Source organism: Nomascus leucogenys, chromosome 17 (genome assembly GCF_006542625.1).
Source record: "Nomascus leucogenys isolate Asia chromosome 17, Asia_NLE_v1, whole genome shotgun sequence".
In the NCBI taxonomy this organism is placed as follows: Eukaryota; Metazoa; Chordata; class Mammalia; order Primates; family Hylobatidae; genus Nomascus; species Nomascus leucogenys.
Window position 1 is genome coordinate 84056672 of NC_044397.1, and position 17430 is coordinate 84074101.

The 17430-nt window shown below is 45.2% G+C and overlaps 1 protein-coding gene across 1 annotated transcript in view; it reads left to right on the forward strand.

Annotated features, from left to right (window-relative positions):
- The first annotated feature begins 3096 nt into the window (after positions 1-3096).
- The window catches only part of LOC101179527 (cytochrome P450 2B6), an 80624-nt gene continuing 66290 nt past the window's right edge, over positions 3097-17430 (forward strand). The window contains exon 1 of the mRNA XM_030795856.1: positions 3097-3285. Within this exon, the coding sequence (XP_030651716.1) occupies positions 3115-3285 (171 nt within the window). The 5' untranslated portion in view covers positions 3097-3114. The remainder of the gene's footprint in view (positions 3286-17430) is intronic.

Consider the following 17430-nt stretch of genomic DNA (forward strand, 5'->3'; position numbering starts at 1 on the left):
ATTGTTTGTCTTATCCTCCTGGGTCAAAGTAACTTCTGGGCTCAGGGTAAACACTGAGTTACTGTGTGTAAAGCACTTCATGCCTTCCCATCGGTGCTTCACCCTGGGGCTGGAATGAGCACCCAATCTTAGTGTCAGATGACACAGCACAGCAAGACCCAGGTCCTTGGGTCAGAAAACTCCATGCTGGCTCCTCTCCAGGGTTAGGAAAGTACAGCTTCCACCTCTTAAAATTCAGGATTGTTTGCTCCTCCTAGGTCAAAGTAACTTCTGGGCTCAGGGTAAACACTGAGTTACTGTGTGTAAAGCACTTCATGCCTCCCCATCGGTGCTTCACCCTGGAGCTGGAATGAGGCCTCAATCTTAGTGTCAGATGACACAGCACAGCAAGACCCAGGTCTTTGTGTTGGAGAAGTTTGTGCCGGCACCTCTCCAGGGTCAGGAAAGTACAGCTTCCACCTCTTAAAAATCAGGACTGTCTTCTCCTGGGTCAAAGTAACTTCAAGGTCAGGATCCTGGATCCAGCAAAGAGTTTGGTTAACATTGCAAGAAAGATGTTGCCTCATGGTCAAAAGCCAGGCCTAGGATGAGACAGGCAGACTCGGACACATTCACATTCAAATTTTGCAAATACGGACTGACCCTGTCAGAGGCTGTGTGGGTGCAGGCTCACAGTGAAGATAGAGACATATGGGAGTCCAGTAGACATCAATCAAACTGGACCTAGTTTCCACACACATGGAGCTCAAGAGTCTCCAGGGGGAAAACAGAGACACAAAGTTAGAGAGAGATGGAGCCAGAGAAATTTCCTGCACCGTGAAGATAGTTGGGAAGAAACTCCTCAGTGCTAGTTAGAGTGATCAGAAACCAAGGGGACCTGATCGCTGCACCTGCCAGTCTCAGTTTCTGTCTCCCTCCAACTGACCACCTCTTCCTTTGAGACTCGCTAGTTCTGCATTTCTTGCCCCTCATTCTGTTTCTCCCATCACTTCCACCTATGGCTGTCACAGAAGGGCTGATAAAGGAGGGGACACTGGAGATAGACCCTGAGCATTGAAGGCCGGCCAGCCCCTCCACATCTGTGGGCATTTCTCATCAGGTTGGACGAGAGACTGAGAAAAGAAATAAGACACAGAGACAAAGTATAGAGAAAGGACAGTGGGCCCAGGGGACTAGTGCTCAGCATACGGAGGACCTGCGCCGACGCCGGCCTCTGAGTTCACTCAGTATTTATCGATCATTATTTTTACTATCTTAGTGAGGGGAGTGTAGCAGGGCGACAGGTGGGGAGAAGGTCAGCACGGAAACATGTGAGCAAAGGAATCTGTATCATGAATAAGTTCAAGGAAAGGTACTGTGCCCGGATGTACACATAGGCTAGATTTATGTTTCTGTTTACCCAAACATCTTAGTTTAGCAAAGAGTAACAGAGCAGTATTGCTGCCAGCATATCTGGCCTCCAGCCACAGGGTGGTTTTCCTATCTCAATAGAATGAATGGGAATGTTCAGCTTTACACCAAGCCATTCCATTCCCAGGGCGGAGCAGGAGACAGAAGCCTTCCTCTTATCTCAATTGCAAAGAGGCCTCCCTCTTTCGCTCCTCCTCCTCAGCACAGACCCTTTACGGGTGTTGGGCTGGGGGACGGTCGGTCTTTCCCTTCCCATGAGGCCATATCTCAGGCTGTCTCACTGGGGGGAAACCTTGGACAATCCCCAGGCTTTCTTGGGCAGAGGTCCCTGTAGCTTTCCGCAGTGCATTGTGTCCCTGGTTAATCGAGAATGGAGAAAGTGATGACTTTTACCAGGCATACTGCAAACATATTGTGAACAAGGCACATCCCACACATTCCTAAATCCATTAAACCTTGATTCAATACAGCACATGTTTCTGTGAGCACAGGGTTGGGGCTAAAGTTACAGGTTAACAGCATCTCAAAGCAGAAACAATTTTTCTTAGTACAGATCAAAATGGAGTTTCTTATGTCTTCCTTTTCTACATAGACACAGTAACGATGTGATCTCTCTTTCTTTTCCCCACAAGCATCTGCAGGCTTCCAAAGAGAGGGGCTAGGAGATGCACCAACACACAAGCACAAATACACCAGCACACACAGATACACAGAATTGGTTCACATATTGCTAGGTTACAGTTTGCTATGCGACAAAGGCAGTGGACCAAATTTGTTTGAATTGAACAATTCCTTCTTTTCATCAGCTTCTCAATTTTTGGTTTTTTTGAGACAGAGTATTGCTCTGTCACCCAGGCTAGTGTGCAGTGGCATAATTCTGGCTCACTGCAGCCTCCACCTCCCAGGTCCAAGTGATTCTCTTGCCTCAGCCTCCCAAGTAGCTGGGATTAAAGGTGCCCACCACCATGCCCGGCTAATTTTTGTATTTTTAGTAGAGATGGGGTTTTGCCATGTTGGCCAGGCTGGTCTCGAACTCCTGACCTCAAGTGATCTGCCCTCCTTAGCTTCCCAAAGTGCTGGGATTACAGGTGTGAGCCACGGCACCCAGCCAGCCTCCCAATTTTGAACATACACTACTACCACCTCCACAACACACAAATGTAAATGCACTTTCATGTATGAAACTGTATAAATACAAGAAAGCTCCACACATGCAAGGATATACACATAAGCACCCCCAGATTCAACCACAGAAACACACGCCTGCACATTTGCATAAATACAAACACCCCTTTACATATAAAGATCCTGTAAGCACATACACAGATGCAAGCAGGCATGGACAGATGCATGGAAGCATAAACAAACAGACAAAGCTAAGTAAAAAAGTGTGCATGCTCACCTATGCTTACAAAAATACACATACTCATACACAAACACCCACACGTTCACGTGCTCAGGTGGACTTTGATATCTCTACCACTGTATCCCTGCGAACATCTAGAGAGTGGATAAGGGATAGGCATCAGGTCGCTGGGTTAAGTCTGGGTTCCCTAACACCTTTTTCTAAGCTAATGCTCCTTGACGATAATGAGAAAGGAGGCGGGGAATGGATGACGTTTCATAACTGAGTGAAGAGGCAGGTTCAGGATAAAAGGCCCAGTTAGAGGCTGCAGTGGCGTGCAGGGCAGTCAGACTGGAACCATGGAACTCAGCGTCCTCCTCTTACTTGCACTCCTCACAGGCCTCCTGCTGCTCCTGGTTCAGCGCCACCCTAACACCCATGGCCGCCTCCCACCAGGGCCCCGTCCTCTGCCCCTTTTGGGGAACCTTCTGCAGATGGATAGAAAAGGCCTACTCAAATCCTTTCTGAGGGTAAGACACAGATGAATGGGGTCTGAGGGTGGGCTGCTTCTTGCCTCTGTACTTGGGGATCCTTCACCAAACAGAATGAGGCAGACTTCCAGAGTCGGGGTGGCACGGGGATGGTTGGTGAGTACGGAGCACAGTGAAGCATGATGGGTGGTAGTATTAGGAGAAAAGCATCAAATTAAATTTAGCAGAGTTTATTTGAGCAAAGAAGTGACTCTTGGATCGGACAACTCCGTAAACCAGGAGAGGCACCACACGGCAGTATGGACAAGCAGTATTCACAGGCAGAAAAAGGAGGTGACCTACAGAAACAGCCTGGTTGGCCACAGATCACAGCTTGCCTTACTTGGTCACAATCTGAGCAGTTTGCAGCATGTGGTGGACTGAAAGCCCAGCTGCTCTGATTAGCCAACACTTGGCTACTTGTCGCAAGAATATATTCGTCTGGGCCGGGTGCAGTGGCTCATGCCTGTAATCCCAGCACTTTGGGAGGCTGAGGCGGTGGATCACCTGAGGTCGGGAGTTTGAGACCAGCCTGGCCAACATGGGGAAACTGTGTCTCTATTAAAAATACAAAAATTAGCTGGGCATGATTGTGTGTGCCTGTAATCCCAGCTACCCAGGAGGCTGAGGCAGGAGAATCACTGGAATCCAGGAGGCGAAGTTTGCAGTGAGCAGAGATGGAGCCACTGCACTCCAGCCTGGGCGACAGAGCAAGAGTCTGTCTCAAAAAAAAAAAAAAAAAGAATATACTCCCTCCCAAGTTAGGTTGCAGTTCACTCTATGCAGAGAGAAATTTACGTCAAATTTAATTTAATTAAACAATTCTTCCCTTTTGGTCAGCCTCAAAATTTTGAGATTGACCAAAACCTTGGGCATCAGCATTACTTCTGTCACCATCATAATGGACTTGTCTGCTCTCAGTATGGAATTCACAATGGACAATGTCAAAGCAGTTGAGTGATTCTTTGTTTTCTTCATGTTTTTGTTATTCATACTGTAATGAAGCCATTGGATGTACAAAGAGTGGCTGCATATGAGCATTTAAGACTCTCTCTTTTTTTTTTTTTTGAGACAGGGTCTCACTCTGTCACCCAGGCTGGAGTGCTGTGGCATGATCACGTCTCACTGCAGCCTTGACCTCCCAAGGCTCAGGTGATCCTCCTGCCTCAGTCCCCCAAGTAGCTGGAACTATAGGTGCATGCCACCACGCCCAGCTACTCCTTGTATTTTTTGTAGAGACAGGGTTTTACCATGTTGCCCAGACTGGTCTCGAACTCCTGGGCTCAAGCAATCCACCTGCCACAGACTCCCAAAGTGCTAGGATTACAGATGTGAGCCATTGCACCCGGCCAAGACTCTTGAGAAAATACAACACATCAGGGAGACTGTTATGATGGCTCTCAGGAGGGTAATACAAAGAAAATGAAGTCTGTACCTTACCAGGAGTCTCCATGAACCAAACTGATCAAAATCGAATAATTCAAAGCTCAGGCAATAAAGATGGTTCAATAGTATTAGAGTCCAATTGGTCATATACTTTGTTCAGAGCACGATGGTGATTAAGGACCAGAGCTTGCTATAAAGTAACTTTATTTAAAGAGGCATTCATTTTTGTAGTTGGCCTGGTAACACATGTCATAGTACCTTGGAGACCCACTAGAAGAAACATTAAGAGTAGAAAACCTTGCGATAGGCTTGCTGTATTAGTCCATTCTCACACTGTTATAAAGAAATACTTGAGACTGGGTAATTTATAAAGAAAAGGGATGTAACTGACTCACAGTTCCACATGGCTGGGGAGGCCCCAGGAAACTTACAATCATGGCAGAAGGTGAAGGAGAAGCAGGAAACTTACAATCATGGTGGAAGGTGAAGGAGAAGCAAGTACCTTCTTCACAAGGTGGCAGGAGAGAGAGAGAGAGCCAAGGGGGAAGAGCCTCTTATAAAACCATCAGATCTTGTGAGAACTCACTCACTATCACAAGAACAGCATGGGGGAAACTGCCCCCAGGATCCAATTAGCTCCTACCAGGTCCCTCCCTCCACTCCTGGGGATTACAATTCAAGATGAGATTTGGGTGAGGACACAGAACCAAACCATATCACTTGCCGTCACCATTCAGGATGCTTGCAAACCAACTGTTACCTGCACCCGTAAACACGTATCTTCTTTTTCCCCTGAGAAATGTCCTTAGTGTATTTGGTGACAGTGTCTAGAGAAACAGCATGTCAGCCACATTTTAAATTAAGTTATATGTACTAGTAAATTCATGAGAAAGATAAGAACAATATTTGGTTTTGTTCAGCACCATACACAAGCCTCCAAGATGGGCAAAGAGGAGATCTAAAACTGCGTGATGTTCCATTAAGCGTTTTTGTTTAATGCAAACGTTCTCATCCTCCTTTTTGGAGAGTGGCTTCTACCCATCTGAACTCCTTGGAGATTCAATTGGCTACAAAATCCAAGATGTCCCTTAATGTATAAATTAGCCTCAGATTCCATACAACTGTCACCCAAATACCACCACGAGTGAGCACCCAGGGACTCCACTGGAAACTTTTCTCAGCAGAAACCAACTTATCTTTATCGACTTTGAGGTTGATAGTAATTTCAGTTATTGACTGTTTTGGCTTTTAACTATGGGAGGTATTAGGGAAATCTCAGGGAAAAAATTTGGAAAGCAGCAGTGAGCTACGCCACATAGCAAGTTATGGGCCAGTGAGGAGAAAGAATAGAGTAAGCAAGCCTCAGCAGACTCAGAGCAGGCACTTGTGGGGTTGGAAAAGAGGGTCATCTACTAGCATTAGAGCAGAGGTCAGTTAAATTTGTTTACACATAAGTCTGCATAGCTCTTGAACAAGGTGGGAAGCTCACTTTTTTTGTGGTCTCTTTCTATCATGCTGCAAGGGTGCATAGCCACATTTAGTTGGAAAGAGACTTTACTGTATTTACTTATTTATTGATTGATTTATTTAATTATTTTTTATAGTGTTGGGGTCTTGCTATGTTGACCAGGCTGGTCTCGAACTCCTGGCCTCAGGCGATCCTCCCATCTAAACCTCCCAAAGTGCTGGGATTACAAGCATGAGCCACCATGCCTGGCCAATTTACCATATTTAATCCAGTAACATTGCACAAGCAATTACCCATACCCACATAGGTAGTCCCCAGGTCCTGCATTCGGGATGCCTGGAAGCACAAGATGCCTTTTGCAGCCATCATTCCGATACATTTTCTATATTTGGTAGTGATTATATTATTAGTTAGTTAATAGTATGTTATTACATACTGTTATTGTATTATATTAACTAATAACTAGTTATTAGTTAATAGTATGTTATTACATACTGTTATTATATTAACTAATAACATAATCACTATCAAATATTTCCAGTGAGTGCAAAAAAGCAAGTGGCAATTGATGTCTAGAATATCAAGATACAGCTTCCCACTCCTCCTTTGAGGTTTCAGGGTGATTCTCATTGGGAACACGAAGAGGCATTGGCGCCAGTTAAATTATTTCCTGATTTTGGGGCATTGGCTCACAAACTCAACAACTGCTTGTTTTTTTTCCTAGGGTATAAGCCTTTGCTAAAGCCATTCACAGATTATAGTGCTATGGATTTTCTTTTAAGGAAAGGGAAATGGTTAGGACAGCAAGAAACAGGCAAGAAAGGATAAAAGATAATGCTTTCATGATGGAAGAGAAATCTTGATCCACAATCTTGGAAAAGCTGTCCACATAGAGAATGCCAAATGCTTCTGGGGAAAAACTTCCCTGGTCAGCTTTGCCTTAAGGTCTCAACAGACATACAGTTCTAGGAGTCTAGAAGGACCCTTTTCAATGGAGAGATGTGGATCCAAGATAAGAGACCCTGACGTTTTGCTACAGAGAAGAACTTGGCATTGTCCTTTGCAATGGAGTACAAGGACAGTCTTAGAAGAACTTGGTATGATTACTTCCAGTGGAGTTCAAGGACAGTTTCTCTGGTGTCATTTCCAAAGGGCCCAACCTCTAAATGATAGATAGTGAAAGGTCTGGTTGTCATCAACTGTTGGGTTATCAACGACTCATTTTACCTGGTGAAAACATGCTTTGGCATAATGTATTAAAGCCTTCCATTATTGAGTCATATCAGAGTTTATAAGAGTGGGAGATACATGAGATTCTATTATTAGGGGCATAGGCCTTCTATTACTGTTTTATAAGAGATCAATCTCTGTCTTTCCAGTAGGAAAATGGATCTGATTGCCATCAATCAATAATGCCTTTGACCAAGGGACTCCAGTCAATTCAGCATGCTTTGCCTAATGCCTTTTGTTTGTAACACTGTTGTGGGACAATCAAAGACTGGAGAGACCAAAAAAGGTTCAGGAGAGTTTATTAAATTAAGGTGACCACTGGCTCAGCCAGAAATATGTCCAGAAAGTCTGCACCCCGAACAAAGGGCTTTTCCTACTTTTAAACATCTTAAGGCGGGAACTACATGAGGCGGGAAGCAAGTTACAGAAGGGAGAAACAAAGCAGTTAATTAACATTTCTTACATCTTGAGAAAGACATGTCTTGCACCCTAAACTTAGCTGTCTTATGACCCTGCAGCTACGCAGGAACTCACTGGGCCTGTAATAAACTTTAAGGAATGTGGAGTTGGGGAGAATAGATAAGGTCCACTGTCCACAGAGAGAAGACAGGTTGTTCATATTCTCTTTTAACTTGAGTGTAAGGTGGGAGTCACACTTTACAGCAACTTTAAAAGGATTTTAAAATTTCTATTACTACTACTATTAGGTTATAGTTGATTTCGTTAATTCCTTCTTCAATACCTTATTTAATTATTTTACCACTTCTCTCGTGAAGCAAGTACCTCTGCCACTGGAGAGTTCTCCAGGAATGCCAAATAAGGAAATACATTTTCTAATAACATTTTAGCTACTGTTATGGCATTGATTGATCTTTGTGCATAAAAAAGCTTTAATACAACCAGAAAACATGCAATGAAGGTGGCAGTTGAATTAACTCCATCTTCAAGTGTTCAAATGATCTACCAAGTGCCAGAAATATATCACCTGTGGTTTTTGTTGTCTTACTAGAATTATGGATTTGATAAATCAAATATTAGTTATAAACCATTAGAATGGTCACCTCATCAATAATTTTTCATAATTTGGATCATTTTTTCTCTTCTATGATGAGTCATGGAATGCAGAGCTTTAATAATGGAAATCTTAAGAACTCAGGAAGGACCAGGTGGCCATTCAGTGTCTCCATGAGTGCATGCTTCACACTGGAATTACAGCCTCTTAAATACAAATTTTAATACCATAAGTACCAATTTATGCTTCTCCAGTTCAGGTACATAACACTGGTTTATCAAATCGGTTATCATGGGTAATTTGATGGTGCCATTGCACTCTGGCCTGGATAACAGATTGAGACCCTGTCTCTGCATTGGAACTGCACGGGGGCACTGTCCTTGGAGGGGTGAGTGGGCATGAAGAGGTGTCTGGGTATGAGCCACAGGTGTAGAATTTCACTCTTCTCTGCCATCCTCTGTTACATCCTTGGGTAACTGCCTGCCACTGAAAGAATGAGGTAAAAGAGGTGGTGGCACATATCAAATAGATTTTGCTGTGCCAATGAGAGAGAGCAGACTAGCTCACGTCAGTGCCAGGAGAGTAAAGGAGAGAGGGAGAGCAGCAAAGGAGTGTGGGTAGGGAGTGCTTATCAACAGTATACATAATGCCCTATACTGGCAACTGCCACTTGCTCAGTATTTACCTGGCTTATCACTGCTTACCATGCATGATTTTATGTTTAATTATCTACTTATTATTAGTAATCAATCAACCCATTTCCAATGGGAGAATTAGAATACTGACAATACCTTCCCCTTCCCCCTCTCATGTTGACCATACTCCTGAATCTTAGGCTTGTTTTCCTTTTGCTATTAATAGAGTTTTTTTTTTTTATTTCTGATCAATGGTCTTTTTACTGATAGAGTAAATATGCATATACACAGAGTATATATGCCAACACTACTATGAATTTTAAAATTATTTGCTTAGACAGAATACATGGACATACAAATGATGAATGTGATAATTGTCATACATATATATTTATCTCAGACACTTAGTCAAAACATGTGGTCTTTGGTTATTAGTTAGACACTGTCACTTCACCTGGAAGATACAAAGTAATTGGGTCATAGACTCTCAAATTATGGAACACTTAGATTTTTCAGGGGAATGACATGGAGGGAGCCAAGGAGTCTTATGATTAGGTAAGATGTTGTTTGGGTGGCTCACCATCCCACTGGGCAACACTCAAAGACATGGTGGCTTATGCCTGTAATCCCAACACTTTGGGAGGCTGAGGCGGGAGGATTGCTTGAAGCCAGGAGTTCGAAACCAGCAACCAAACAAGACTCTGTCTCCACAAAAAATTTTTAAAAATTTAGCCAGGCATGGTGGCATGTGCCTGTAGTCCCAGCTACTTGGGAGACTGAGGCAGGAGGATCACATGAGCCCCGCAGTTTGAGGTTGCAGTGAGCTATGATCATGTCACTGCACTCCAGCCTGGGCAACAGAGCAAGACCCTATCTCTTAAAAAAATCATTTGCAGTGTGAGGAGTGATAACATTTAGGAAAGTGTGTATAGGTTTAAATTCTGGTCAAAGACATCCTGCACAATTCACTGAACCTTCTCTTTAAGGGTTTTTTCTAAACTCTGCAGACACTACCTGGGCACCAATCATGCCTCTATTAATAGAATTTGCTTTTCCTTCAAGCTCTTGGTATCTCACTGCCCCCTTTCTTTATGAGAGCTGGCATGGTTATTGAATATCCCAATCCTTTACAAATTCTGAAACAAGCAAAACTGTCAATGAAATTCATATTTGCCTAAAATGAGTTTTCAAAAGGATCTTTGTGGCTATCTTGTTAGTTCCTAGAAAGTGGAGGCTTGTCAGGAATGATATTGAATTTTTCCATTTTAATTGTTTTAGAGACAGGGTCTCAGTCTCTTACCCAGGCTGGAGGGCAATGGCACAGTCATAGCTCACTGCAGCCTTGAACTCCTGGGCTCAGGAGATTCTCCCACCTTAGCCTCCAGAGTAGCTGGAACTGCAGGCATGAGCCACCATGCCCCAGTATTTATTTTTATTTTTGTAGAGACGTGTTTGGGGGAGGGTCTCACTATATTGCCTAGGCTTGTCTCGAACTCCTGGCCTCAAGCAATCCTCCTGCCTTAACCTCCCAGAGCATTGGGATAAGTTTTGAATAGACATGTTTGACCCTCTCTCCTTCTTTATTGCAGCAAAGATTTCCATTTTCTCACGGGGAGGACTTGGGGCAAATTGTTTGTTTTGTTGTTGTTGTTGTTTGAGGATGTGGGTGGGTCATCTTGGTTAATGTCAGTGCAAGAACAGTCTCCATTCCTCATTATTGGGATTCCTTAGCTATCCAGGAAGGCAGCAGCTCCCTTGAGAAGACTTTCTGACCCCCAGGTCCCCACCATAGGCTCTCACACACCAGCTGCCCCTCCTTACTGAGCCTGTGTCCTTGACAACGCTGCATTTACCTGCGATCCTGTGGCTGAGCTCTCCCTCACACTTTCAGACAAGGAAGGCCTGGGAGGACTCACCACAGAGCTGAACATAGTGCCTGGCACACAATAGGCGTTTAGTAAATACGTGTCCAGGAACAAATGAAGGAGTCAGTGAGGGAAAGCTTCAAGCCTGACTCAGCAGAACTGGCAGTCGGCCAGGGCCTGCAAAGTGCTGCCTGGCCCCCAGTAGGGGGTTGCAGATCTAAGGATCCCTCCCCACCAAATAGAGTTGCATCACATAGGTGAAGGTCCCAAGTGCCTATTGTTTTCATCATTTTCCATGTGCCACGAGAGTATCATGCTATCATGTGAATCAATGGACTTAGTTTTCCCACTAGAGTAATGTGTCTGGGAATTATCTGTGTTGTCATGGGGATTTTCTAGGTGTCATTTACAACTACCTGTGGACAAGGTGAGGTGCTACCCTCATCTTAGAAGTAGGGATCGTGGCCGGGCACGGTGACTCACGCCTGTAATCTCGGCACTTTAGGATGCCGAGGCAGGTGGACCAACTGAGTTCAGGAGTTCAAGACCAGCCTAACCAACATGGAGAAACCCCATCTGTACTAAAAAACACAAAACTAGCTGGTGTGGTGGCACATGTCTGTAATCCCAGCCACTCGGGAGGCTGAGGCAGGAGAATTGCTTGAACACAGGAGGCGGAGGTTGCCCTGAGCCGAGATTGCACCATTGCACTCCATCCTGGTCAACAAGAGTGAAATTCTGTCTCAAAAAACAACAACACAACAACAACAATAACAAAAAAAAAACAGTAGTGATGGAGATGCTCAGCCTGGGGAAAGCACTTGTCCAGTGGCACACCACTGGGAAAAGGGGAAGCTGAGCTCCAACAGGAGGTCTGTCTCCAAAGCCCTCCTAGACTAAAACTGCTTAACAATTTGTGGATTATGAAATTCTCTGAGAGTTTGATTAAAGCTGTGGCCCCCTCTTTTCCAAATAGGCATATACATGTTTGCATAAAGTTGTGAGGCTTCACACACTCCCTAAAACTCTTTCATAAACCTTCCAAGGATCCTCTAGGTATTCACCACCGTCTATTATGATTGCATCTCTTGGGGGTGGGGGAAAGAGGGAGGGCATTAGCAAGTGTGTGTCAAGGCTGAGGAAGGTGGCGCTGTTGCTTCTCCATTTCCCAATAAGCTTCCATACTCTTTTTGATGTCAGAGGGATGTGGGCTCGTGTCTCAGATTCAATTCTTACGCATTAAGTCACAGTTTTCTCTTCTGTCAATTAAGATCATGACAATGAGAATGTGTGCCCCTAAGGTGGTTGTGAGGATTAAATGGGATATTGCATACAGCTAGTATATAATAAGTGCTCATTAAATGGCAACTACCTTGATCCACTCATTCATTTATTCACGAATCCAATAACAATTCACTGGGCACTTTCTATGTACCAGGAAATATTCTAGGAATTGATAATGTGGCATCTTGGACAAGACATATGAGCTCACTGTGCTTATAGACATTCCATTGGTGGAGACAGATAAGCAAAAAATAAACAGATAAGGAAATGTTAGGTGGACAAGAGCTACGATTAAACTAAAGCAGGGGGATATTTCAGAAAGCGATGAGAACTACATTAGATTGAGTGGTTAGGGAAAGACTCCGTCTTGCTTTGTTTCTTAGCAGGGACCAGGAAAGATTCAGGTGGAAGGCACTAGAAGGAGGCAGGGGTGATTGCAAGAATCCTGAAGCAGGAAAAATATCAGACAACAACATGGAGGAATGAGTGGGAGGAGAAGTCAGAGAGGTAATGGGGCCACATCATGTAGGACCATGTCAACCACAGGTGGAGACTTCAGATCTTATTCTCAGCAAAGTTGGAGTATTGGAGGCCTTGGTGAGCACAGGGATATTAATTATTTTACATTTTAGTGGGGTTATCCTGGCTTGTGGGGCAGTGAAACAGTTGCTAAGGGGTCTAAGAATGTAAGGCAGGAGACCAGTGAAGGGGCTTTGCAGAGATCAATGCAGGGCATTTGTAAGTAAACTTAAACATTTTTCTAATTTTTATGTCAAGTTTTCATTGAAATTGAACATCACTATAAAAAGTGCAGAGCTCAATGAATTTTCACAAACTGAACACACTCATGTAACTGACATGCAGGCCAAGTAGCAAGAGTCCCCCAAAACACTGCACCCCGTCCTTTTCTAGTCACTATCCACCTACCATCTTGATCGTGGGTTGATTTTATCTGTGTTTGAACTTTTTTTTTTTTCTTTTTTGTGAGATGGAGTCTTGCTCTGTCGCCCAGGCTGGAGTGCAGCAGCGTGATCTCGGCTCACTGCAAACTCCACTTCCCCAGGCTCAAGCAATTCTCTTGTCTCAGCCTCCCGAGTAGTTGGGACTACAGGTGAGGGCCACCACGCCAGACTAATTTTTGTATTTTTAGTAGAGACGGGGTTTCACCATGTTGGTCAGGCTGGACTCAAACTCCTGACCTCGTGATCAGCCCGTCTCAGCCTCCCAAAGTGCTGTGATTACAGATGTGAGTCACTGTGCCCGACCCTGTGTTTGAACTTCATACACATAAAATTATGATGCATGGACTCTTTTGTGTCTAGTTGCTTCCACTCAACATTATGCCTGTGAGTTTCAGCCACGTTATCGCGTGTAGCTGTAGTTTGTTCTTTTTCGTTGCTGTATAGTATTCTATTGTGTGAACCCTCACTGTTTCTCTATATCTATGTTGATGAGTATTTTATTAAGAAAGCTTCTGTGAATATTTTGTTCATTTTTTGGTGAACACACATACACATTTTTGCTGGGCATGTACCTGGGAGTGAGGTGGATGGTTTCCCAGTTATCCATTTGTTCAGCTTCAGGAAATACTGCCCAGCAGTTCCCCAAGTGGCTGCACAGTAATCCCATCTTATCCACTGGAGATATGTTCTGAGACCCCCAGTGGATGCCTGAAACCCCAAATAATGCTGTGCCCTGTTTATACTCTTTTTTTCCTATACAATCACATTATACGGGGAGGGTGGTATACACAGTGCAGATGTGGTGGACAAAGGATGATTCATGTCTGGGGTGAGACAGAGTGGATGGTGAGAGACATCATCATCCTACTTAGAATGATGCACAACTTAAAACTTATGAATTACTTATTTCTGGAATTTTCCATTTAATATTTTCAGACTGTGGTTAGCTGCAGGTAACTGAAACTGCAAAAAGCAAAACCAGGCCAGGCGCAGTGGCTCACGCCTGTAATCCCAACACTTTGGGAGGCTGCGGTGGGTGGATCACGAGGTCAGGAGATTGAGACCATCCTGGCTAACGTGGTGAAACCCCGTCTCTACTAAAAATAGAAAAAATTAGCCGGGCGTGGTGGCGGGCGCCTGTAGTCCCAGCTACTCGGAAGGCTGAGGCAGGAGAATGGCGTGAACCCGGGAGGCGGAGCTTGCAGTGGGCCGAGATTGCACCACTGCACTCCAGCCTGGGCGACAGACCGAGACTCCGTCTCAAAAAAAAAAAAAAAAAAGCAAAACCACAGATCATAAGAAGTATGGGTTGGGGGTGATATTCGTAGTATTGTATCAAGCATCTCTACTGTTTAGGGCAGCAGCCAATTAGAGCAGACCCTGGCTGGGCCACCGATTAACCTAAGCTTGTCCAACCCACCTTATCTTGTTGTTGTTGTTGTTCTGTTTTGTTTTGTTTCAGTCTTTCAGCAGCCTGAAGCCATGGTTTTCAGTTTTTGTCTCTGGTAATACACAGAAAAGAAGGTTGAGGAAGGAGTTTTACTGGCCCAATCAGAAACAGAAACTAAGAACCCATGACTGTATTCTCTTCCTTGGACACCCTTAACTGTTAACCCTTACTTGCTGGGTCCTGGCAGGGGAAAGGGCAGCCTGGCGAGGCGGATGCTGGGGAGGGGCTAATTACCAATCTGGTATGTAAGTATTTTGATGGTTTTACAAGTGAGGTGTATGCTGACTAACAGCCACCCCTGGTGTGGATGTGATTGGCAGTTCCGAGAGAAATATGGGGACGTCTTCACGGTACACCTGGGACCGAGGCCTGTAGTCATGCTGTGTGGAGTAGAGGCCATACGGGAGGCCCTGGTGGACAAGGCTGAGGCCTTCTCTGGCCGGGGAAAAATCGCCATCATGGACCCAGTCTACCAGGGATATGGTGAGGGCCTCAGAGGCACTGCAAAGGGGCGGGTGGGGGGTGCATCAGGGAAGGGAGTATATGGGGGGAAGAAGGACTCAGAGCCTTCTTCCAACTTCCTCTCCAACCAACCCACAACTCCCCTGCACCCCAGGTGTGATCTTTGCCAATGGAAACCGCTGGAAGGTGCTTCGGCGATTCTCTGTGACCACCATGAGGGACTTCGGGATGGGAAAGTGGAGTGTGGAGGAGCGGATTCAGGAGGAGGCTCAGTGTCTGATAGAGGAGCTTTGGAAATCCAAGGGTGAGTCCTGGAACACGAATAGGAAAGAAAGGCAACGGAACACCGAGAGATGCAGGCACGGGAATAGAAAGACAGAGAGGTATACATGGGCAGAGACAGAGACAGACGAAACTGGAGACACCCTCAGACAGAGGGATAGGGACAGAGAGGGAGAGAGATAGGGGAATAGAGACGGACAGGGATTGGCAGAAGAGAAACAAACAGAGCCAGGGAAAGAGAGAGATGCCAGGTGTATAACGTCCAAGAGTTACTCAGAAAGGCTGGATGCGATGACTCTCACCTGTAATCCCAGTACTTTGGGAAGCAAACAGCCTGGGCAACATAATGAGATCCTGTCTCTACACAATATAAAAAAGAAATGAGCCAGGCATGGTGGTGTGTGCCTGTAGCCCCAGCTACTCCCTAAGGTGGGACTACAAGATCACTTGAGCCCAGGAGGTTGAGGCTGCAGTGAGCTGTGATTGTGCCACTGCACTCCAGCCTGGACAATAGAGCAAGATCCTGTCTCAGACAAACAAAGAAACAAACAAACCCTCAAAGACATATATTTTCATGGATCAATTGTGTCTGTCAAAGGCAAAATCAGAAGTTATGTAAAAGAAAGCGAAGAGAGAAAAGAAAAAACTACAGACATTTAACAAATAATGACCTGTGTTTTCCTTGCCCTGGGTGAAGTGCTGATGAGCTGGCAGTGAGCAAACAGGCCAGGTGGGGTGTTCTGCCCGGGTGCAGCTGGAGGGGTCATCAAAGAAGCACTAGGTTGTTTCTGAGTTCTCCATAACTTGGTGTCTGTGGGACATGTAGGTGACAGGTCTCTGGCTAGCACCTCCATCTCATTCATGCCAGGTATTTACCATCTCTCTTATCAAAATTTCTCAAGAGACTCTGGGACGTAAATGCAGAGGCTGCGTGGGGAGGTAGAAACACAGGAGCTATAGGGAAACAGGGACAAGAAGACTGAAGAGAAGGACAGGAAGAAACAGAGTGACACAGGCAGGAGGAAAGAGACAGATGGAGGGATCAAAACAAAGAGATATATAGCCTGGGTATGGGGGTCATGCCTGTAATCCCAGCACTTCGGGAGGTTGAGGCTGGCGGAACACTTGAGGTCAGGAGTTCAAGACCAGCCTGGCCAACCTGGTGAAAACCTGTCTCTACTAAACATACAAAAACTAGCCAGGCGTGGTGGCACATGCCTGTAATCCCACCTACTCGGGAGGCTGAGACTGGAGAATTGATTGAGCCTGGGAAATGGAGGTTGCCATGAGCTGAGATCATGCCACTGCACTCCAGCCTGGGTGACAGAGTGAGACTGTGTCTCAAAAAAAAAAAAAAAAAAAGAGAGAGAGAGAGAAATATACACACAGAGAGACAGAAAGAAACAAAGGCAAAGAGAAATTGAGGCAGAGAAAATTAGAGAGACAGACAGACAAGGCTCAGGAAAAGGTCTGCAGAGGAATGAGAGAAGACAGGCAAGTGAGACCCAGAGAGAGGCTGCACTAACCTGACGTTCTTGGGTGCTCACAGACCACCCTCCCTCCAGCTGGGGCCAGTGCTGAGCCTGGTGTATACAGGTATCACTTAAAAAGTGCAGAATAATGCCCAGATGACTGGAGAGCCCTATATGTGGAAAGAAGAGATTAAGGGGGAGTAATAGGTAGGGGTAGAAAGATGGTTTTTTATTTGTTTCAAATTAGGGATGGAGTCTCACTCTGTACCCAGGCTGGAGTGCAGTGGCCTGATCATAGCTCACTGCAGCCTCCAACTCCTGGGCCCAAGTGATCCTCCCACTTCAGCCTCCTGGACTCCTTCAACTGGGACTACAGGCATGTGCCACCATATCTGGCTACACTTTAAACTTTTTTGTAGAGACAGGGTCTCCTTATGTTGCCCAGGCTGGTCTTGAATTCCTGATCCTTTTGCCTCAGGCTCCCAAAGTGCTGGGATTAGAGGTATGAGCCACTGTGCCCACCCAGGGCTTTTTAATTTATACAAGCAATTGTTTAAACACCTACTCTGCCCAGCCCCTACCCCTGGGATTTAACTGTATTCACTCCCAGAGTCAGAGGTGGGGCCTGAGAGGAGGT